Source organism: Mesocricetus auratus, unplaced genomic scaffold (genome assembly GCF_017639785.1).
Source record: "Mesocricetus auratus isolate SY011 unplaced genomic scaffold, BCM_Maur_2.0 Super-Scaffold_100028, whole genome shotgun sequence".
In the NCBI taxonomy this organism is placed as follows: Eukaryota; Metazoa; Chordata; class Mammalia; order Rodentia; family Cricetidae; genus Mesocricetus; species Mesocricetus auratus.
Window position 1 is genome coordinate 2,527,896 of NW_024429209.1, and position 25,077 is coordinate 2,552,972.

Sequence of the window (25,077 nt, forward strand, 5' to 3'; positions counted from 1 at the left end):
GGCTAATTAGCAAATAAAAACCCAACACTAACGCTCTCTTCCAATCACTTCAGGAACCAGTGGTTACAGTTCAGAGGTGGCCAACCCCAAGAATCACACATTAGCAGGCCTGAAAATAGCCCAGAAATGGCATGAAGAAACCCAATTACAATACGAGGGGTTAACTGGGCGTTGGTGGCGCACGCCTTTAATCCCAGCACTCGGGAGGCAGAGGCAGGTGGATCTCTGTGAGTCCGAGGCCAGCCTGGTCTACAGAGTGAGCTCCAGGACAGCCTCCAAAACAATACAGAGAAACCCTGTCTCAAAAAAACAAAAAAAAAACAACAAAAAACAATAAGTGGTTGACCACAAGTTCCAGAGGAACATGCCCTTTGCCAATAAACAAGATGTAGACAAACAATGCATATACCGTGAGTGCATAGGATATCAAAGCTTTTGTGAAGTTCAAGATGCCAAGGGAACCCCCCCATGGCCCGGCGACCCCCCCCCCTAAAATCAGCATCCTGAGTTTCATTGTTCTACATAGCTTAGAGTTGGAGGCTGCCAACCAAAGACCAATGTTCAAACCAAGATAAAGGACTCCAGCTTGGGCTCCTGAATGTGCCCAGGTCCATGAGGCCACATACAAAAGGTTTCTGGCAGAGTGGTGGTGGCGCACGCCTTTAATCCCAGCACTGGGGAGGCAGAGGCAGGTGGATATATATAATGAGTTCGAGGCCAGGCTGGACCGACAGCCTCCAAAACAATAGAGAGAAACCCTGTCTAGTAAAAAAAAAAATGTTTCTGTCAGTGAACATAGATGGACTGGTATAACACAATTTGCTAATGCTGCTTTTACAAATGTACTAGAGATAAAATCTGTTTTAAAATGTTTTTGAGGCATATGGTAAAGAAAAAGAAGGCTTAGCAACTATAGCTTGGATGCAAGTACAGTTAAGGACCTATTGGAAGTCACTCAGAATGGACACTTCAAAACAATTTGGCCATCAAATTCCGAGAAACAAGCGGGAGCTTGTTAGAACCAGGGGACATACCTAGGTTGTAAATGCAAATACAAAATAATCCTAGCCTGTATGCCTTGACACACATCCTTTCAACAATCCAGAGAAGTGTACACATCTTCAATTTGTGGTAAGCCTAAACTATAATGCTGAGACAGTAATTTGAAATCAAAAGAAAAAACAACCATGGACAGTCTATGCTCCAGTTACTAACATAAACATTTGAAAAACGAAAATTTTTCTTGTGGCCTTTTTCAGAGAATTTTATTTGAGTGGTTCTTACAAAGATTGTTGCAATATGAAAGTCATTTGTTTGATAGAAATATCAAGCTGTCTTGTCAAACACACTGAAGTAACCCAAAAATATATTTCAGAGCTCACAGAGCTTAAAAAGAGCAAAGATTATATGCAACCAGACAAAACCTATTTCTGCATTTCCTATATCTTGCCCAGACTTCTTTGCTCAAACTGTTACAACCATCTTCAAGAAATGCAGGGATCATTTTGTTTGGAAACTCAAGACACACTAAAACACACAGTATTTACAAAGAAACTTTTACAGATACATTAATTGAAAAGTTACCATCAAGAAATATAATTTTGAAATCCCCTTCTTGCCAAATTGATCAAGGTAAGATGCTAAACAGCCTATTAGCTGCCTAGACTTTTCATACAATGTATATTCCAGAAACCTTTGCTGAACCATGAGCCAAATACATGAATGAATGTGAACTGTAAATGCTATGTAAAAAGTTAGGCTTCTGAAACATTAAAACATTACCTGTCTGCCTTTATACAGAAATGACATTTGTTCCTCTAAAGCTATTCTATAGATCCTTAATGTAATTTTCTACATGGACATTTAAAACGGCAGAACAAGCAAACAGCTTTGCATAAAGTAGGATTTGCTAGTTAGGGAGAATGAGCACACTGCATTCCTGTTAACATTTTTATTTTTCAAGATAACAGGAGTTGTATACAAATGACAGTAGACCCTTGCCTTTTATTTTTATCTAAATAAAAGATAACTCAAGATGAATTCTCAAGAAAAAAAAGCTATATACATAAGGGACTATATCTTCCTTCATCGTCTACTTGGAACCAGTAGTTGTGTTGCTGTCATAGAATCAGGAAAGAGGTTGTGGTATGTTGGAAGAGGTACATATGCTGCTGTTATCATTTTACCTGTTAACAAAAAGAAAAAAGTTGAGTGAGTCATCTTTATTTAATCAATAGGTGTTCAACATAAAACCTTTGTAGCAGCCACTCACCAGCAAACCACCTGCCATGCAATGCATTGACAGCAGCAATAGCTGCAGCAATAGATGGGCACTTCACATACACGTTGCCCTAAAAGTATATAAAGAAAAAAATCATAATTAAAAACAAGTTCATTGACCAGACTCTCAAATATAAAAACAAAAAAGAAAAAATTAAAATACCTGAGCTGAATTTTTGTCAACATAAATATGAATAACTCCTCCATGTTTATTACATTCTTCAATAACATCATCTTTAATCTCTGTATCCCATCCAACTTCTTCTTCTCTGTAAGAAAGCACAAAATAAAATTATATTCAAATAGAGTGCGTAAGTACATTGTGGGCTTATGGCCACGTATGTTGACCTGTCATATAGGAGGGAGTCCATTCCCTCTCTCACTCTAAGATATAACAGCAAGATGTTGTGTTAATAATAAATAAATCTTAAAAAAAAGGACTGGTTGAGGATTCCCTTTCATGATGCTAATTGAGACAGATGGATTTTTTTTCCTTCAACGTGGTGGCCATACAACACATAGGACACAACCCAGCCACAGGTCCCAGCCAAAGGCATTTTATCTCAAAGAACCAAAAAACAAAAACACCAAAGTGGACGGTCCTGAAAAAAATAAAACAAAGGTGGAACTTTAGAACCCGCACACTATAAATTGATAAAAATTATTTCCCAACATTTGATTGATAAAAGAAATTTCAAGCCAGGCAATGGTGGCACAGGCCTTTAATCTCAGCACTTGGGAGTAAAAGTTAGTAGTTCTTTTGAGTTTAAAGTCACCCTGGGTTACAAAACATGCTGGGCTACAAAGAAAAACAAAAGACCAAAACTAAAAGGTAGTATACAAAGGCAAACAAAGTATAGTGATCACAAGGAAATAGTCTATATAGATTCATGACTGAAGGATATCTCAAGGCCATCCTTGAATACTGACTGAGATATTATCAGGTAAGAGAGGACTGGTAATTTTCATTAACAGCAAAAATGGTTCACATTCATGGCCAGGACAGGAAAAGAATATAACATACTACTAGTAAATGGGATGAAGGGGATAACCCAGCAGTTAAGAGTACTTCCTGTTCTTACAGAAGACCCAGGTTCAGTTCCCACTACACAACCATCCTTAAAGACGGTTCCAAAGGAGGGCTACAAAAATGGCTCAGCACTTAAGAACACTAGGTGCTCTTCCAAAGGACCAGGATTCAAACCCTAGCACCCACAGATCAGTTCAAAATTGTCTTTAACTCCAATGACAGGGAATCTAATACCCTCACACTTGACACACATACAGGTAAAACACCAACACACATATAAATAAACAGTTGCAATGGATCTGATGCCCTCTGCTGACCTTCCTTGGCAAAAGTGTGGTACATAACATACTCATAAAATAATTTTAAACAAAAAGAATACAATTACACAAATGAGTGTTGAAAGGCCATACATACAAATTTTACTAATTACTACAGCTTTAAATTTCAGCCTTCCTAATAATATATAAACTGAGTAAAAGAGTCAACTATTCACTATAATGCCTTTTCAATTACAAAATATTCAAAATGGGAAATTTCCCAACTGTAAACATACTTACGTTTGAGGGTTAAACATGTTAGAAAGTTGAAAACATTGTGTTGCAAGTGGTTGAACAGATGCAGCTGCAGCTAAAGCTGAGGCTAAAAAAGAAGAAGAAAAATTAGATTCTGGTAATTAACCAAAACCAAAAACCAACCCTATCTTACTGTGGAGGAGACATTCTACAATCACCTTCTTTAATAGTTGCTCATCATTCGACAGTAACACAAAAGTTAACCTTGTAAGTTATGCTTATAAGATTAACTTGTAATAGGTAACACAATGCATAAATACTCAAGAGTTCTTTAGTGAATGAACAGGAAAAGCAGTGCAGACACAGACAAAAGTTTGCGGCTTAGTTGTCAGAATGCTTGTCTAGCAGGCATGAAGCTCTTGGTTTGACATAAACTGGGCACATCTATCATCTCAGCCTGAGGAAGGTAGAGGCAGGAGGAGGAGAAGTTCAAAGTCACCCAGTTTAGCATTACCAAATTCTAGGCTAGACTGCAATATATGAAATACTGTTCTCTAAGAAAACAAACAAAAAGTGTTTGAAACAAGATATAGAGGTGGACAAATTTAATCCCAGCACTTCAGAGTTCTAGGTATCCTGGGCTACAAATGCAAACTGTGGGATAGCCAGGACTACACAGAGAGACCCTTTCTCAAACTAAGAAGAGATTGAGAACAGATATGCAGTCTAACTCTATTAAATTACAGCAAAACAAACCTCAGTACAAATCATTCCAGAAAGAAAAAAGATTAAAAAGTTTGATCTTATTCTGAAATGATAGGAATTTTTGGAAAAGTACTAAATAAAAAATATAAAATAGACATCCCAGATCCGTCATCTCAACTAAAACGGGAAGATTTATATTTTCATCTAAAATGCATGAGTGTTTTCCCTGCATGCATGCATAAGACAGGTATGTGCTGACCTCAAAGGCCAGAAAGGTAAGTCACATACCCTGATATTTTCTTCATAGTGCTATAAACTACCATGTGGATTCTAGGAACCAAACCTGCATCTAAATCAGGGAGCAATCTCTCTGGTCCAACTATTTTCTTTTGAATGATGAACATTATTATTATTATTATTATTAGCATTTTTAAAGAAAAGTGTGTCTAAGCAAAAAATGTCATTAACAAACATTTTAATTTAATTGATTTTCAGGAAAACAGACCAAAAAGAAGAGCATATCTACCGCATGACTATTATAATTTGAACATAATGGACAATGTAGTACTTAAAGTAACAGTGTAACATTAAAGCATACATGGCTGTAGTTAAACACTTTTTCCAAGTTAGGTGTTTTCCAAGATTGGCATTCTTTAGGTTTGGTTTTCTGTTGAGACAGCGTCTTGTCTCTATCAAGTTTTCACAGAGGTACCAAAAATATTAATTATAGCACCAGTTACAGAACTCACCGTAATCATATATCTGACCATATCCCAATCCAATGCATAACAACAAAAGCTAAGAATAAAATAATGCATTAAGAAATTGAGATAACGGAAATAAATGATCACCTAATGAAGTACCACACAAATTGCACTGAACAAAACTTTTACACCTATACATGAAATATTACATAAAAATTATTATGGTAATTTTGTTCTTTCTGGTTTTAAAAAGTGCTTTTCCTTCATTAATCCTTTAAAGAAAAAACTGTCATTTCCTTTCAAAAAATTTCTTTATATTTCCTTTTGTGAACAAATATTACATGCCATAGGCTAAAAGCTACTAATTCCCAGCTAGCTACTTAGAAATCTAAGAACAGCCGGGCGTTGGTGGCACACGCCTTTAATCCCAGCACTTGGGAGGCAGAGGCAGGCGGATCTCTATGAGTTCGAGGCCAGCCTGGCCTACAAAGTGAGTTCCAGGACAGCCTCCAAAGCTACAGAGAAAGCCTGTCTCGAAAAACCAAAAAAAAAAGAGAAATCTTTCCTGGTTGAGCTCCAGGAAAGCAAGGGCTGTTAAAGAGAGAAACCCTGTCTCAAAACACAAAGTACCAAAACAAAAAGAAAACATCAACCCATTGTACAATTAAAGATTCCAGGCTCTAAGAGGCAAAGTCAAACAGATCTCTGACTTTCAGACCAACCTATCCTATATACATAGTTTTAAGACAGAGCTATACTGTGAAACACTGTCTCCCAAAAAATAAATAAAAATGCCAAGTATGCATAACTAGAAAGCTTCAAGAAAACTGAAGGGAACTATTGAATGATTATGAGTTCTGCAGATGAAGCAAATTGAGAAAGGATCACTCTGGCTTAAGCTATGCAGCATGCAGAAGCATAAAGAAATCTAACTTTCATTAGAGAAAATTTTAATCATAAAAACAGTAATTACAAATGTTGCATTTGCTTGAAGGAAATTAAAATATATTTAAACCTCATTCAAAATATAACAAGATAATTTTCACACATAATCCTTATTATTATTAATAATCAATAATCATGTTACTCTAAATGTGGTACTGAACAGGACACTAAAGTGCCCACCCCATATGAGGTGGATTTCATGAAATCATTGCCTACTTGCCATCATTTCAAAATGCATGTAATTTAGAAAAATTTATAGCCCCATTCATGGCTTAATACCATATACTAGTAACCAATCAGTATAAAAGCATTAAACATCTAGACCACATGACTCTAAACATAAGTAAACTTATGTGCCATATATCCCATGTTCCAAATCTGGTCTGTGAAACTATTCAGAGTACTCAAATTTCTTCTAAGTAAACCTTATACCTGGATAAAAGCATGAAAGAAATACAAGACATTTTTTAAATGTCAAAGAAAGAGTGCTAGCATGCAAGGCCAGTCATTTACCAGAGGTTAAGCAACTACAGCATAAGGATGAAAAATCCAAACAATCCAAAACAGAAACAAACAAATTTTAACTTCTTTGTAAATTAACTGCATGAAGAACTTTATCTAGTTTATATTACACTGAAAAAATTCATCCAAAAACCATTAAAACAAATTCTATCTTTGTACATTTAATTGTATTTCAAAGACAAAAGAAGTGAATGAAAAATAAGTAACTCACCTTCGGTCTGTTGGGAAAGTCGTGTTTGCAAATCTATAACAAAAGAGAATTCTACAGCTCAGTGCAGGAACAATGAAGAGCCTCAACTAACAGGGTAAATGTCAGGAAAGTATTAATAAAAGAGGACTTCAACAGCAGGGTTTATTAGAATAAACTTAGCAAAACTTGGCAGCAAACCTCCTTCCCCATTCCTCATTGAGAAGGCTTTGGGGCCTTTTGTTGCCTGTCATTCTAGAAAATTATTCACCTTTCCTCCTATTCCTAGTACATCCTTCCCTATCATACATGTGTTGGATTATGATACCACAGCCAGGAATAATGGGAAATGGGGAAAGGGAAGCACACCAGTCAGAAAATATGTGAAAAACCCTGATTGAGAATTCAATTCCAAGTACTTAGAAAATAAGGTTTATTTTCATTAATGGTAATCAGCATCAAGTATATCAGAAGGTTATGCTAAAATGATAAGAGTTAACAACCACACACATAAGTAAGCTAGGACTATGTTCTCTAATTTCCCAATTTAGCATTAACTGAGAAAGATAGCATTGCAACAATGTGGAAATTATACACAGAAGCCGGAGGGGCACATGCCTTTAATCCCAGCACTCTCTGTGAGTTAGAGACCACCCTGATCTACAAGAGCTAGGTCCCGGACATCCTCGAAAGCCACAGAAAATCCTTGTTTTAATAACTCAAAAAATTTCAACTTGCCAAAAAAAAAAAGTGTTGGTGGTACATGCCTAAAATCCTAGCACTCAGTAGGAAGAGGCAGGAGGATCTCTGTGAGTTCGAGACCAGCTTGGTCTACAAGAGCTAGCTAGTTCCAGGACAACCTCCAAAGCCAGAGAAACCCTGCTTTAAAAAAATGAAAAATTATAGAAAACAAAAGAAATTTCAAATTGCTAACGACTTAAAGCACAGGTTATCAATTTGATTAAAGTTCATTCTCAGACCTACTATGAAAAAAATTATTGTTTCTACCCAGGAATGCATGTTCAACAAATCTGCCATCTGCCATGGCAAGTCTGTATGAGCTGAGACCCAAATTCAAGCAGTTAATAGCTGGAGCCACCAGCAACAGGTCAGTGTGATCTACTAGCGTATTTCAGAACTGCCAGGGCTACATCACAGTGAAACCTTGTTTCAAGCAACAAAACAAACTTGTGTATTTCTGCAAAGCTACCATAGCTAATAAAAACAACAGAATAAAAAATACATAATTAAATCTTAACCCCACATTTGTTGGGTTAAAAGATCTGGGCCCCAGGGATTAAAAACTGGCATTAGCAGTGATGAAGGAATGTATGTATACTAAATGAACTTGAAGATATTAATATAGAGCCACTGTCAGTAACTTTTAAAGACAAACTCTCTTCCTCACCTAATAGGTAAAATGTATCCATCAAAGGCTGACGTTATTAAATACCAATGCCAATTATAAACAACTTTGGAGTCAGGTGGTGGTATTACACACCTTTAATCCCAGCGACTCTACAGAGCAACTGTCATGAAAGGCTCCAATACTACAGAGAAACCCCATCATGAAAAACAAATGAACAAGAACAACAACACAAAAACTTTAGCTACTTCTAATACATTAGGAAACAAGGCACCTTGTTACACAAAGAACATTAGAACAGTTGTATTATCTAAGGATGATGGAACAGTCCTTAAATCTCAGCACTATGGAAAGGCAGAATTAAGTTCAAGGCAGGGCTGGAGTGATGACTCAGCAGTTAAGAGCAAGGAACCACATGGTGGCTCACCACCACCTTGAATATGATTTGGTACCATCTTCCGGCCTGCAAGTCACATATAGGAAAAACCCCGTACACATAATAAATCTTTAGCAAAAGCTGCATAAGGTACTTTAATGACAAACTGGGCTGTATACACAAGACTCTAAAGGCCTGCTGTACCTCAAAATAAAACTGTGTGGGACAAGGCTCTGTGATACAGAGCAAGACTGAGGCCCTGTGTCAATAATGACAATCTGGATAGAATGCTTTTATATATATATGAGAAGGAGGCAACCCTGACTGCCTACAGTTGGATCTCTGAATCATGCATGTATGGTGGAAGGACAGAGCAACACAGGTAAAATGGCTCAGATATCCACACAGAGAAATAAATTATCTAGCCTCAAGCAAATAAATGAAACTAAAACAAAAAGATACCTGCTCCCAAAGTGAATCTCTTTAAATGTGTCTGAGAATTTTTGCCTGGATGTATGTCTGTGTAACATGGGTATTCCTACTGATTCTGGGGTGAGAAGTTATCATTTCTCCTGGAATAGGAGTTATATATAGTTAACTGTGAGCCATCAGGTGGGTACATAGAGTAGCCAATCCTCTTATGCCACCATGAAGCACCTACATCTAACAATTTTGCTAACAATAACCACAATAAATCATCGTGAGGGTTAATAATAGACATCTTATTCAGGAGATAGCATGCTACACCACAGGTTGTCCTGGAACTCATTGTTGTAGGAGAGTGAGAAGGCCTTGCCAAACTTTTCCTATGTCCACAGCCTGCATGTTGAGAAACCATGGCAGGGTTGAACCACCTTTTCACAGGGTCACCTAAGCCTATCAGGAAATGTACTTATTTACCTTACGATTCGTAACAGCAAAATCAGTTATGAAGTAGGAAACACAAAATTATATGGGTCAACACAACATGAATAACTGTAAAAAAGGCCATAGCAATAAGGTAAAAAACCCCTGCTCTAGTGAAAAACCCACAACTTAATTGAGCATTTTTATTTTCAAATGAAAATTTGACCTTGAAAGAAGGGAAGTAACAAATGGAACAATTTTCAAGTTAAATCTTTGCTTATTTTTGCTTGGAGTTGGTGGCACACGCCTTTAATCACAGCACTCAGGAGGCAGAGGCAGGCAGATCTCTGAGTCCAAGGCCAGCCTGTCTACAGAGTGAGTTCCAGGACAGCCTCCAAAACAAAACAAACCCTGTCTTTGGGGGGAAAAAAACAATACTTGCTTATTTTTGGTGATAGAAATTCTACAAAGTCCCTGATAGCCAAGAGCTCAAAACATAAACCATGCTGGTTTCACCTCCAAATTACTAGGTTTTGTTGTGCACTGCCACATTTGGCCAACTGGCTTTTTTGGTTGTTGTTTTGGTTTAGGTTTTTTTTTTGAGACAGGGTTTCTCTGTATAGCTTTGGCGCCTGACCTGGAGCTCATTCTGTACACAGTTGGACAGGAACTAACATCCACCTGTCTCTGCCTACCAAGGGCTGGCATTACAGGAATGTGCCAGCATTGTCGTGCTTTATTATTTTTCTAAAGAATTATTATCATCTGTGTTGATGTCAATGTGAATGTATACTCAGAGTTAAATTCATCTTAACATCCCATACTCTAGGAAATTTCTGAATTTAGTTCACGTCAATTACGTAAAGCTGCTTGGTATGACTATTAATTGACTGTAAAACAAACCTTAACAGCTAAGGTTTTAAAATTCAAAAGGAAAACAAAGGTAACAGAAACTTGTGAGAGCTTTCAAAATAGTACTTACAGAAACGCCTCAATGATAACTTTTACCTCTTCATAATTAATTACATTGGCATTGTCTTCAGAAATTATAAGTTGCACCGTAAGATTGAAAATTAGGACAGTTTCATTTTAAAAATAAGTTCTTTCTTGCTTTTAAATGTGTTAAAATATGAAAACAAAGATCACTAACTTCATTTCTTAAGTATGTGTTTACGTCCATTCTGTTGTAGATATCTGCAGGTACCTGCAAAGGTAATGTGGGTAGGGACTGGATAGAGATTTAAATGTAGGTGCTGGGAATTTAACTAAGGTACTTTGAAAGAGCAGTACATGCTTTTAAACTGAAGATCAATCAATCTCAAGCCTCACCCTCATTTGTTTTGGTTGTTTTTCAAGACAGGCGGATTCTTATGTGGAACAACTCAGGTTGTCCTACAATTAGGTTTGTAGAGCAGGCTGGCCTCTAATTTACAGAGATCCCACTGCCTACACCTCTCATGTGTTGGGATTACAGACATGTATCACCCCCACCAAGCCCTTGCACCTACTTTTCTTTTTTTTGTTTTTGTTTATATTTCATTTAATTTTTTGTTTTTTTCTGTGGCTTTGGAGGCTGTCCTGGAACTCACTCTGTAGACCAGGCACCATCGCCCGGTTTGTTTTTTAAATGTACCGTAGGCATGAAACAGCTTTGGCCACCAAATCAGGCATCAAGCCAGGGTGAACAAAGGGCTACTTTTTGCTTTGCCCCTGACTGATATAAGAACACCACCACTCACCAAGGTGTCTCTTTGCCCACTGCTAGGGAGTTCAACCCTACTTCTTAATAGCAATATAAAAATGTATGTTTTAGATAGCTTTATATATAAGCAGATTCAGTAATCAAGTATTCAGGTCTGTTTTCATATTAAGATTACCACTAATCTAAAATTGAACATGGTCTTACTTTCTAGAAGAAATTACTATTATAATTTCTAAACATCTGTGTTTAAAAACAGGGTCTGACACTGCAGAATAGGTTGGCCTGGAAATCATGGTAATGCCGTCTGAATTTTTTTCCAAAGTTGTTAGAGTCCTTATGATCATACCTAGCAAAAGTATCATATAGTTCTAAGACATATCAAAAAACAAGTATTACCCCAAGGTCATAGATGTAGGACAATGTCAATTTCATTTTAGAATTCAATAAATTTGTTTGCATACAACTTTTGCCTCCATGCACACGTCTGCACATCTTGTGTACCTGTGCTGCCAAATATAAGAAGACATAGATGTGCCAGTACTGGAGTTGTTATGCGCTTGTGAGCATAAACACACAAAAAAGCTTTTCCTCTCCTAAGTTGCTCTTCTCAGTGCATTTAATCACAGCAACATGAAAAGCAAACAGACAAAAAAACCTAAAAAGGTAGCTTTCCAAGTATTACTGTTAATGCAACAAAGGAAAAGTTAATTTTAACTAACACTGGACTTTTCCTAAACATTAATAGTAAGAATTAAAACTAAAACTTGAGATGATTCCATAGACCTACAGGGCACTTGCTAGAAGTACTTAATGAATTGAATTCTCAGTTAGTCCTTTGAAATGCAAAAAATTTGGCATGTTTTCGAATTAGGTGAAAACAAATGACCACAATTAGAAAAGATTCAATTCCTACCTGCCACAGCACCAAATGCCAAAGAGCCACTCATTTGTAAAGCTTGCTGTGCTGCTGGTGGAATCTGCAAACCTGTACCTGTAAAAGAGTAAGTCTTAAAGTTCTTATGACGTTAATTAGCAGAGAAACAAAATTTTGGGAATAACACCGGGTACTCAACTCATAGGCATCAGCACAATGGTTCGGGATTAAAATCTACTATACCAAGGCTGATTACCTGCAAATTAATCAACATTTCCTACCATTATTCCCTTGAGTGGTACTCTGACCTCTACCCCATGTTGTGTCATGAATATACCCTCGCAACCATCTATAATGAGATCTGATGCTCTCCTCTTCTGGCATGTAGGCACTATGTGTAGATGGATAAAATAGATAAACATTTTAAAAAATTACAATGTACTTCTACAAATAAATAGGAACTCCAAAAGAAGACAATCTGTATACTTTGTAGTTTGCACATTACCTTTCTTTTTCAACACTAAATTCATATATCAGTAATACCATTGAAAACTTACCCTCTGCAAGTCTTGCCATTAATTGAAGACGACCAGTTGTTCCCAAGTCAATTCCAGTTCTTTCTAGTTCATCACTGTCCAAAAACGAACTAGCACTAGAAGCATCGGTTCGTTCAGTAACATGACCAACTTTCATTGGCCTCCCAGCTAGTTCAAATCCATTAAGCTGTTCCAAAGCTTTTTTGGCACATTCTGAGTCAGAAAACTAGAATAGAAAACACAAATTATACAATTGATTAATTTGTATTTATCACTACAGACACAACAATGCCTTCAAGTGCATTCATGTTTTGCCTACATGCATGCTATGTGTGAGGGTGTCAGTTCTCGGAGTTACAGACAGTTGTGATCTGCCAAATGGGTGCTTGGAGATGAACCTAGGTCCTCTGGAAGAGCAGTTAGTATACTGTTATCCACTGTACCATCTCTTGAGTCACCAATATAGTAACTTCATTAAGTCTTTTACACTAATGAGAAACAACAATAAGTATATAAAAATATAGTGTACATGTAAAATCTGACCACAAATTTTACAAACAAAAATGCAAGACAGCTTAAGAAAAGGGGTTTTTTAAGACAAATTCTTAATTTTCAGACAAGGTGTCCTTACATATGTATAGACCTAGAACTTACTATGTAGATCAAGCTGGCTTGAAACTCCTCCCTCCCTTAGCCCCACAATTGCTGGAATTCAATGTGTGTGCCAAAACGCCAAGATCCCTATTTAGTTTTGTAGGTGAATCTGCTTAAGTTGCCAGACTGAAACAGAGTGATAGGCACCTAGAAAAAATTTGTTTCATGATCACCCCAAGAAACAAATCTACCAAAGGTGTTTTCCTTCACATCTCTCCTTTAGTCTCCAGATTTTTCAACGTCCTTTACCTCTTTTTTAATTTTTTGCTTTTAATTCTTAAATCAGTGTGGACGATATCTTGCTGCTCAATGGTACAAAACAGCCCTCTCCTGGGTATACAAGTCTTTATCATCATTCAGCACAGTGAATTTACTTCATGAGACAGCATAGATACATTTTAATAAGAAAATGCTTGAAATAAAATCACAAAGTCAATGAATATTTGACTGTGTAGTCTGCACATCACAATGTAAATGTACGCCAGCTTATTCATGTGAATTTCACTAAGTGATCTTCCTAAACATAGCTGGTGTGTGAAATGTTCCTGCTATTCCAAATGGGCTGCACAGGCAACACCCAAAATACCCTAAGAGATTGGTTTGGTTAGTGATCAGAGATGATCTTTAAAGCAATCGTCCAAGTGATTGTAAAAATCTCTGATGTGGCTGTTCCAGCTAAGTATTATGGCTGTGAAGATTGTATCATATAGTCCTGTGTACAATTTTAGTAGAACATCATCACCTTCTCATTTTTCTTTACCTCTTTCTAAAATTGAAACAGGATCTTGCCAGGCAGTGATGGTGCTCACCTTTAATCCCAATATTTGGGAGGCAAAGGCAACCTGAACAGTGAGTCTAAGTCCAGCCTGGAAAACGATTAAAAAACAAACAAACAGCTGTGCATTGGTGGAGCATGCCTTTACTCCCAGTACTTGGGAGGCAGAGGCAGGCAGATCTGGTTGGTCTAAACAGGTTGAGTTCCAGGACAGGAACCCAGCCAATAGAGAAATCCTGTCTCAAATAAATTAATTAAAAATGAAAACAAAAACACCAAAAAACAAACAACCAGGATCCTTTCTCTTTCCAGGAGGTCTCTTCCAGAGTACATTAAGTCCAGCTGCCAGCATCCATAGTTGCTTAAAAACACCTATAATCACAACTCAAGGTGATCAGATACCCTCTTTTATATCCCCAAGCACCTGTACACATGTAGTGTGTGTTCACACACACACAAAAAAAGGGTGGAATAAAAAACCAGTTGTTGGGCTGGAGAGATGGCTCAGAGGTTAAGAGCACCAACTGCTCTTCCAGAGGTCCTGAGTTCAATTCCCAGCAACCACATGGTGGCTCACAACCATCCATAATGAGATCTGGTACCCTCTTCTGGCATGCAGGCATACATGGAGGCAGGATGTTGTATTCATAATAAATAAATACATCTTTTAAAAAAAAACCGGTTGTTGCCAATCATGGCACTTTGTTTTTTGAGAAAGGTATCTATGCCACGGCTAAGATTTGATGGTAACAACATACATCTCAAAAAAAGGGGGGGCTTCTTTTCTGTGTAACAGCAGCCCTGGCTATCCTGAAACTCGCTTTGCTGTCCAGATAGGCCTGCCTCTGTCTCCAAACTACTAGGATTAAAGGTGTGTACCACCACGCCTGCCATCAATTACAGGATTTTAATTGTGTACTGAAATTACCAAGAAACAAAAACAAAACAACAGCCCAGGGGGGTAAAACACTAGTGTAGCTTATTTGAGAACCTATTTTGGTGCTCAAATAAGGGTGTAGCAGCTTATCAAGGCAAGATCAAGAAAATCACAATATTCAAGTTGCCAATTCATCAACACAAAAAACAGCAACTAGACACCATAGTTAAGACAATATCACCAATAACTTGCTAAGGCATTCACAGATTTTGCTGTAAGACATGAAAATTTTAAAAATGGCAGGTGTGACCTTATGGCTAAATTCTATGACTAGAAGCTCAAGTAGTAAGATCACAGCTCTTCACATTAACCATTAAGAATATACATAGGAATTTGGCATTTTGTTAGTTTGTGCCTTTAACCCCAGGACTTAGGAGGCAGATCAAGCCATCTTATTTTGAGGCCAGCCTGGCCTACTTGAAGTATTCCAGTTGCCACGGTTACACTGAGAGGCCAGTTGTCAAAAATCAACAAATAAATAAACCTTGGGTGGATCTGACTCTGCTAAACTCTATGTGCACCAGCAAGCAAATGCACAAAACAAAATGAATCACTTGAGAAAATACTAACTACTCTTTTTTCCCCAACCCATACACAGTTCAAATATTGTTTATTATGTAAGAGAACTACTTACTGTAATGAATCCGTATCCCTTAGACCGGCCTGTTTCACTATCCATCATGAGCTGAATACTTTCAATCTAAAATTTAAAGGCATAAATTAGGTTATAGTTTTTGGAAATCTAAAATATTCTGTAGCCTTATACCCCAACCCCAAAAGTAATGGAAGACATTACAACTATTCTTTGCAAGTAAAATTTTCAAAGCCTAGATTTTTTTAAAATTTGCCCACGTTAGGAGGGAAATACAGTGTGGGATTAAGGAAAGAAACAAATACTAAGACTTACCCTTCCGAAAGGCTCAAAGATCCCACGAAGCATATCTTCAGTTATGTTAAAATGTAAGGAGCCCACATAGAGCCTCATAGGTCCAGCACTTCCCTTTTGTAAATTGTTTGCCATTGCTGCAGCTCTATTTTTTTCTGCCTATAAGTTAAGTAAAACCCATAATAAATACTAATGTAAAGTAGGATGTGTCAATGACAGAGGACAAGGATTAGAAAGCTGAAAACTATGAGTAAAAAAAGAAAATGAAGGGCCGGGCGTTGGTGGCACTCGCCTTTAATCCCAGCACTCAGGAGGCAGAGGCAGGCGGATCTCTGTGAGTTCGAGACCAGCCTAGACTACCAAGTGAGTTCCAGGACAGCCTCCAAAGCCACAGAGAAACCCTGTCTCGAAAAACCAAGAAAAAAAAAAATGAAATCTAACATTGATTTCTAGGAAGCATTTAAAATAGACAAATCTAGCCAGGCTGTGGTGGTGTACGCCTTCAATCCCAGCACTCAGGAAGAAGAGGCTGGCGGAGTTCTGTTAGTTCAAGGCCAGCCTGGTCTTGAAGAGCTAGTTCCAAGACAGCCTCCAAAGCCACAGAGACACTATCTTGAGAAAAAGGAAAAGAAAATAGACAAATCTGTAGAAAGCGTTTGCCAAGAACTAGTGGAAAGGGAAATACTGTGATTGTCATTAATGGCAGTAAATTGAATGGAAGGGTGGTGCTATAGTACATTACCTTCTGTGTGAGCATTCTATCACTGAGCTACATCCATGACTCTAAATTTTACACCCAATAGGTGATATGTCAAATGTTATATTTTATAATTTTAATAAAGTTTGAAGTATACTCAAAATTCATACCTATATGTAATAACTATAACACTTAAACCAAGCCAGGCGGTGGTGACACAAGCTTTTATTGCCATCACGTGGGAAACAGAGTCCAGCCTAGTCTACAAAGCCAGTTGTAGGATAGCCAGGACTGTTATACAAAGAAACCATATCACAAAGGAAAAGAAATTAAAGCAAAATAACTTGCTTTGTGATATCACAACCAGTGATAAGTACAAATAACTGGCTGAGTTAAGAACTTAATATCAGACATACCACAAGATGAGGTTGAGAGTTTAATTAATGTCCTATAAAACCATGACTAATTTAGAAATAAGGTACAAGAAGAACCATATACATAAAGTCACCTAAAGAAAGCATGGCTATTTTGTCTCTATTAAGACCTTTTAATAGTATTTTTTATGTGTGATCAAAATGCAGCAGGTGACTTGTAACCACAGCTGAGCCATCTACATTACATATTCTAGTAACAAACTGCTATAGAGGCATTATTTCATCATTGACCAGTAATTTCTGCACAAGATTTACAATGATGTAAACTATAATCTCACTGATGCTACTTCATAGGTCTGTTAACAAATAATTTAGTCCATGCTGAGTCAAACAGATTGCAATTCTCCTGCCTAACCCTCCTAAGTACTGACACTGATGCATATGCTGTGACACCCAGTTCAATGACCAATTTCTAAATCAAGAAGTTACCTGTGAGGCCTGTACTATAATTGGCACTCCTAAAACACGTTGGCCAGTTAATCCAATTGCTAGAGGAACTGAACTAACATCAACAAATTCCACATAGGCGATTCCTTTGGAACGTCTTGAATTTCTATCAGAAATCATCCTCACATCTCGAACCTAAAATGAAAAGAAATATAATTACTCTGTAGTCAAATAATGCATGTAATTATTTCAAAATGTACTATGTCTTCAGAAACACTGTCTCAATCAATACATGCCCTCAGGGTTAAACTTTGTTGTGTAGGATCTGACTAGCCTAAAATTCACATAATTCTGCATAACTCTGCCTTCAGAATGCAAAGATTAAATACCAAGTCAATGGGGGTGTTGGCACATGTCTTTGAATACAATACAAGGAAATCCACTCAAGTGGATTTGTGAGTTTCAGGTCAGCCTGCACTACACAGTGAATACTCAATAATAAAGATAAGATGTCAAAGCCAGGCGTTGGTGGCGCATGCCTTTAATCCCAGCACTCGGGAGGCAGAGGCAGGCGGATCTCTGTGAGTTTGAGGCCTGCCTCCAAAGCTACAGAGAAACCCTGTCTCAAAAAAAAAAAAAAAAAAGATAGGATGTCAATATTTATGTCCATCTCGTGTGAAAACTTACATTATTCTATCTCAATAATAGGATTACATCATCAAAGACCTGCTCCTAAAATAATAATAAGGGAGGACAGGCAGTTGTGGTACATACCTTTAATGCCAGCACTTGGGAAGCAGAGATAGGCCAGCCTGGCCTACAGAATTGAGTTCTAGGACATGCCCCAAAACTCAGGTTATCAGGTAGTGGTTTAGGATACCTTATTATATTGGCAGATGTTCTGAAACTACAAATCTCAAACACTCCTCCCTTAATTTCAAGAGTAGCCAGGGTTGTAATAATATTACATCACATCCATGGTGCCCCTTGGTATTTTCTTTTTTATGAATAAGTTTCTTTTAAGAAATCTAATGCAATCATAGCTTAAACCCCAAAGTAGGCACATATAGTATAAAAGATGTGTGCTGTGAATGGTCTGAAGCTGCACAATGATAAGCAGTGATTTTGGTTTAACCTTTTGTCCAGATTGAAGACCCAGGCACTTTTGTAATTATGATAAGTGTCTTCCCACTATTTTTATAGGAACCAATTTTTTTCTTTTCTGAGATAGGGCTTCTCTGTGTAACAGCCCTAATTGTCCTGGAACTAGCTCTGTAGACCAAGATGGCCACTAACTAGAGATTGGTCTTCCTGTGACTCCCAGTTGCTGGGATTAAAGGCATATGCCAGGCGCCCCCTTTCATTTTTATTAAAATGTACAAAATTACCCATTATCCTTCATTACATTCCAAAATTGAAGCTAAGTCCCTACTGCTGATGACACAAGCATAATGTATGGAAATAGGACTTGGAGGAATTCAGCTGAACTGACCTGGAAGCCTCTTCCCTGAGGACTAGCTCTCATAGTACTGGAAGGTGCTTATACAAGCTGCCAAGGGAGAAAAGCAATCAATAGTCCTACCCTGCTGTGACACCTACAAAACACAATGATGATCAACAGGAAGATTTCCCAAAAGGTGCAATGTGGCACTTTTATATTGAGGATTACCAAGAAGTGTCTAAGTGAACTAAAGCTGACTAAAGAATTCATAATTCATTCCTATAATATAAACTTACTTAACTGCCTATGTCTGTTGAAGGCAAAGATATAACAAAACCTAGTAAGGCCAGTATAATTTGAAGTCACATTGTAAATATCTATCCTTACATCCACCAATAAGGGTAGCTAGCTCCCTCACCTCTCTCAAAGCCTTTGGCAGCAAATGAAGACCATTTCAGGATGCACCCAATAAATCATGGTGTGTCCAGGCCCAAATGATACATCTACAACACATTCCTATACGAAAGGCTCAGAGATCATCATGGAAAAGTGGTAATAAAGATATATATGACAGGGAAGCTGGACTCAGGAAATGTCCCAAGGTGGTCAAGGAGGACAAGCAGTCTTCTCCAAATAAGGACCTAATTGCTTACCCAAAACTAAGCAGTCAACTCAAAGCTATTCATTTACAGCAAGTTATTATTTATAATATGTGATTGATAAGATACATAGATATTAAGCAATAAGTTTTAAATATATGACACATTTGGCCAACAAAGTCTTGCCTTTTTTGGGGGAAGATAGGATTTCTGTCACTTTACCTGCCTCTGCCTTCTGAGTAACAGGATTAAAGGCATGTGCCACCACAGCCATTCCTTTTTCTACACAATGTATGTGAAGCCCTGGCAGTCCTTGAATTCAACTTACTTGTTTAGACTTAAGGTATATGTCACCATGCCCAATCATACTGACACTAATTATTAAATGTGCGAACTCACCAGGGCGCACGTCTTTAATCCCAGCCCAGTACAGGCAGGAGGATCTCTGTGAGTTAGAGAACAGCGTGGGTACAAAAGCTAGTTCCAGGACAGCCTCCAAAGCCACATAGAAACCCTGTCTCAAATAATCAAAAAGTGTGAACTCACTTCTACTAACTTAACAGTCTGTTGTAAATGGGGAGTTACCTTTCCTACTGTAGAGAAAAACTCTTCCAAATCCCTTGGTCGAATTCTTGCTGCCAGTTGCATGCAGAAAACTGTCCTTGCATCCCTTTCCTCAGGAGTTAGATTATCAATAGGTTCCCTAAAAGAAGAATACAAAATTATTGCTGCAACATTTTTTAGTAGGAGACATGATTCTTTTATCATGGGTAGCCTCAAATTCCAGTTTTTTATTTTTGTTTTTTGTTTGACCCTAACATGTTTGACATTTCATATGGAAGTGTAGCACAGTGGTACAGCACTTGGATAGCAGGATTCCATCTACAATTTTACAACAAAACTATCCACTGATTTGTTGGTGAACTTTAAAGACGTTTTTCATTAATTATATAATAGTGTACAGAGAGAGTTCAAGACAGGGATTGGGTTGCTCTGGCTCTCCTGGAACTCTCTCTGTAGACCATGCTGTTGTCTAACACAGATTTGCCTTCCACTGCCTCTTAAGTGCTGTTGTTAAAGGCATGAGGTACAGGGTTTCTCTGTATTGTTCTGGAGGCTGTCCTAGAACTTGTGCTGTAGACCAGGCTGGCCTCAAACTCACAGAGATCTGCTTGCCTCTGCCTCCCGAGAGTGCTGGGATTAAAGGCGTGTGCCACCAATCCTTGCTGGCCTCCTTTATATTAGTACTGAAATGTATATTAATAATTACTTCAGTACTCATGACAGTGTAGTTTGTCTAACCTGAGAGCTACGGGACAAAAATCTCCAGAAGTGCATATATATTAAAAACATGTAGCACAGATGCAAGAGTGCTTTCCTAACATGCATAGAATTGTGAGCTTCATGCCTAGTGCTTCATAGAAAGGTTTACAACCTAAGTGGTAAAAAACAGGACGATGAGAATTTTAAGGTAAGGGTCTAAGAGATGACTTAGTGATTAAGGACACTTCACTTTTTACAGAAGATCTGGATTCGGTTTCATGGCAGCTCAGAATCATCTGCAATTCAGGTTTGAGGAATCTGATCTCCATAGGCTGCTGCATGGATATTTTTTTTTTTTCGTTTTATGAGACAGGGTTTTTCTGTATTGTTTTGGAGGCTGTCAGTCCAGCCCGGCCTTGAACTCAGAGATCCGACTGCCTCTCTGCTTACCGAGTGCTGCGATTAAAGGCGTGCGCCACCACTGCCTGGCTGCTGCATGGATTTTATGCTTGTATACCTCACAAACACAACACAAGTGAAATGAAAAAAAAAAGTTTAAAGATCATCCTTGGTTAAATTAGGAGTTTAAATCTGGCAGTGGTGGTGTTGCCTTTAATCCCACAGAATAATTGAGGTTTTCTTACAAGTAAACAGATTACTAATGATGCTACAATAGCTGGGGAGTGATAAAGTACACAACCATGACTTTAACCTCAGTTAAGTAGAGGTCTAGTATACACATAGCATGTTGTAAGTGAGTGATAGCTAAAAAAGGATATACCCTGTCTTAAAAAAATAATTCAGGGCTGGAGGGATGGCTCTGAGCTAAAGAGCAGTAACTACTCTTATAGAGGTACTGAGTTCAACAGCCAACAACCACATGGTGGGTGGCTCATGGCCATCTATAATGAAATCTGATACCCTCTTTTGGTGTGCAGGCATACATGGAGACAGAACGTTGTACACATAACAAATCTGTAAAAATAAATGAAATTAACTGTAAATACTCCCCTTAAGGTCAACCAGGTTATTTAAGTATGCACCATATGACAAAAATGTAAATTATATAATTTAAAACTTACTGAGGAAGAAGATATAATTCAAGGAACATTCATAATTATTACATAAATTTAAAGCCGGGCGGTGGTGGTGCATGCCTTTAATCCCAGCACTCGGGAGGCAGAGGCAGGCGGATCGCTGTGAGTTCGAGACCAGCCTGGACTACCAAGCGAGTTCCTGGACAGCCTCCAAAGCCACAGAGAAACCCTGTCTCGAAAAACCAAAAAAAAAAAAAAAAAAAAAAAAAACCAAAAAAAATTATTACATAAATTTAAAATGTTTGTTTACGAAACTTTATAAAAATTTAAAACGGGGTTGGCCTCCAAAACAATACAGAGAAACCCTGTCTCAAAGAACCAAAAACAAAACAAAAAAACATTAATACAAGGAAAATAAGTCAACGTCAACAGTTACCTCACAGGGCTCTTGTCTTTTCTGAATGGACTTTTGCTTCGGGAACGTCTTCTGCTGCAAGGATAAAAAGTTTCACAAGTTACCCAAACAAGTAAAATCTCATTAGTTCCTTGAAAAACAAATTAAGCAATTCAGAAGTATGTTTAAAAACCTTAATTTGATGCTATGAGGCAACCCAATCTTTCCTCGGATGGCACTGTTAAATTTTGGTCCGGAGCTAAAAAGAAAACACAAAATTACACTAGTTACAGGTTTAGGGTCTTGCTAAGATCAAGTTCATGGGCTCTCCAGCAAGTCTAACATTGTTTAGGCTGCTTCTTTTCTACCTCACCTATAACGAGGAAACAAAAGAACTTAGAGCTGTAGCCCTTGTATTTATCTATCCTGGACCAGTTAGAGGTGCCAAGAACAAAAGTTACAGCCTCAAAATTTTCTCATTCTAAAAAATCCATTACTCTATTTTAAGGTAAGTTTTCAACTATTTAATTATGAACATGCATCTTTAAAATATAGTAGAGTAAAAACAATGCTTCTGAACTCTCATCCCAGCATCAGTTTACTATGCAGTTCTTTCTTGAAAATATATGTATTCATATGTAGTGAAGAATGACCAAGAACTCCTGCTCTTACATTGTCAACTTCCGGGAGTGACAGGATCAGTATTGAATCTCTGAGTCATCAGTCATATAAAGAATTGTTTCCAAAATAAAAGTATGCATCTTTGTATATATGCGTATAATATCTGGAAAACTGTGTTCCATGTAATTCATCCTTTTTGCTGGTACACACACACACACACACACATCCATGTAATTCATCCTTTTTGCTGGTGTACACACACACACACACACCCAGGCCAGCCTTACAGAGAGATTCTACCTGTCTCTGCCTCCTGAGACCTGGGATTAAAGGAATGTTCCACCACACTCACTTAAATTTCTTTCTTTATTTGATGTATATGAGTGCTCTATCTTCACATACACCTTACGGCAGAAGAGGGCATCAGATGCCATTAGAGATGGTTGTGAGCCTACATGTAGTTACTGGAATTTAAATAATAGCCAGTGCTCTTAACTGATGAGCCATCTCTCCAGCCCCCTCTTTTAATTTTTTTAAGACAGAATCTCAGTATGTAATCCTAGTTGGCCTGGATCTCAAAAAGCCTGTCTGAGCCAGGTGTTGGTGGCGCAAGCTTTTAATCCCAGCACTGGGGAGTCAGAGGCCAGGGTGGTCTAAAGACGAGTTCCAGGACAGCCTCCAAAACAATGCAGAGAAACTGTCTCAAAAAAAAAAAAAAAAAACCAAAAACAAAACAAAAAAAAGCCTGTTTGTTTAGTGCTAGAATTAAATGCATGTGTCACCATGTCCAACTCTCATGCAATAATTCTTTTTATTATTTTATGTACATAGCGTTTTGCCTGCATGTATGTGAGAGTGTCAGATCTTGGAATTACAGACAGTTGTGAGTTACCAAGTGAGTGCCTGGAATTGAACCTGGGTCCTTTAGAAGAGTAGCCAGGGCTCTTACCCACTGAGCTATGTCTGCAGACCCCATTTTATATATGTATATGGGAGGGAAGGAGGGAGGGAGGGAGAAAGAGAGAGAGAGAGAGAGAGAGAGAGAGAGAGAGAGAGAGAGAGAGAGAGAGAGAGAGAGAGAGAGAGAGAGAGAGAGAGAGAGAGAGAGAGAGAGAGAGAGTTTTTTGGCCTTTTAAGACAGGGTTTCTCTGTATAAGTTTGGAGGCTGTTCTAGAACTCACTTTGCAGAAGAGGCTGACCTCAACTTTACAAAGATCCACCTGCCTCTGCCTCCCAAATGCTAGGAATAAAGGTATGCGCCTCCACCGCCTGGCAAAATTCTTAGATTTATTATTAGCACATTTAATGCACTACATCCTGTTTTTATAGAAAATGATAGGTGATTTTATTTACTTATTCACCTATTTAAACTCACTCTTTAGACCAGGGAGGCCTCAAACTTATAATAGTAACATAAGGCTAGTTAATCCAACAGAAATTTTTTGAGAATTTTATAATTCTAAGACAACTTCCAGTACTAAAATGTGTCTCCCTAGCCTGATACTACTATTGTAAAACACAGTAGGAAGTAACTTGCTAATAATACAATTTGGTTTTTTGTTCCCTTTTAAAGGTAAAATTTAATTAAAAGGGTCATATGGTATTATGTTCTTTAGTGGGCAATTATAGTTGTAAAATAACCATCACGGTTCCTTAATTTGGCTAGGTAAAATAAGTGGAAGGGTCTGTTATCCATTCTTCCATAACTCAAAAAAATTTTTGGCCAAAATATAACCAAGCAGTTTCACGTAAAATTCATCTGTCCCGTCAAATTTAAAGTTCATGAATGAGTGTTCTGTATGTGTGTATGCCTGCACACCAGAAGACAGACCATTAGATCCCACTGTAGAGTCACTATGTGGGTGCTGGAATTTGAACTCAGGACCTCTGGAAAAGCAACCAGTTACTGTCATATGCTGAGCCATGTTCTAGCCCCCTCCCCAATTTTTTTTAAGATAGGGTACATATGCCTGACTTGGCTTGAAATTCACTATTAATGGGGACTTAGCTGTGATCTTCTTTCTTTTTAACCCCTGATAATTACTGGAATCAATGTTCATTTAATTATATAAATGTAATTTTATCACTTATATTTATCTTATGTACATTGGTGTTTTGCCTGCATGTATGTCTATGTGAAGGTGTTAGATCTTAAGAGTTACAGACAGCTGGGCGGTGGTGGCGCACACCTTTAATCCCAGCACTCGAGGCAGAGGCAGGCAGATCTCTGCCGGGCTGGACCGACAGCCTGCAGAACAATACAGAGAAACCCTGTCTCGTTAAACCAAAAAAAAAAAGATTTACAGACAGTTGTGAGCTACCAGGTGGGTACAGGGAATTGAACTAGGGTCTTCTGGAAATGTCTGC

General features: G+C 37.9%; 1 protein-coding gene and 1 non-coding gene across 13 annotated transcripts in view; both read right to left on the minus strand.

The window, feature by feature from the left end:
- Window positions 1–1,249: 1,249 nt before the first annotated feature.
- Rbm39 (RNA binding motif protein 39) overlaps window positions 1,250–25,077 on the minus strand; it is a 33,161-nt gene continuing 9,333 nt past the window's right edge. For 7 of the 12 annotated variants that reach the window (XM_040732992.1, XM_040732995.1, XM_040732999.1 and 4 more), the window contains 13 exons: window positions 22,283–22,348; window positions 22,132–22,185; window positions 19,981–20,098; window positions 17,398–17,550; window positions 15,859–15,996; window positions 15,586–15,651; window positions 12,607–12,811; window positions 12,089–12,166; window positions 6,910–6,960; window positions 3,868–3,949; window positions 2,444–2,549; window positions 2,273–2,351; window positions 1,250–2,186 (listed from right to left, as the gene is read on the minus strand). In XM_040732992.1, coding sequence (XP_040588926.1) covers window positions 2,086–2,186; window positions 2,273–2,351; window positions 2,444–2,549; window positions 3,868–3,949; window positions 6,910–6,960; window positions 12,089–12,166; window positions 12,607–12,811; window positions 15,586–15,651; window positions 15,859–15,996; window positions 17,398–17,550; window positions 19,981–20,098; window positions 22,132–22,185; window positions 22,283–22,348 — 1,297 coding nt within the window. In that variant the 3' untranslated portion in view covers window positions 1,250–2,085. The remainder of the gene's footprint in view (window positions 2,187–2,272; window positions 2,352–2,443; window positions 2,550–3,867; window positions 3,950–6,909; window positions 6,961–12,088; window positions 12,167–12,606; window positions 12,812–15,585; window positions 15,652–15,858; window positions 15,997–17,397; window positions 17,551–19,980; window positions 20,099–22,131; window positions 22,186–22,282; window positions 22,349–25,077) is intronic. The other 5 variants (XM_040732997.1, XM_040732993.1, XM_040732996.1 and 2 more) reach the window with 5 other exon arrangements.
- On the minus strand, window positions 11,099–11,242 carry LOC121134629. Its single transcript, XR_005871721.1, has one exon. It is a non-coding gene; the product is annotated as a small nucleolar RNA SNORA48 (small nucleolar RNA).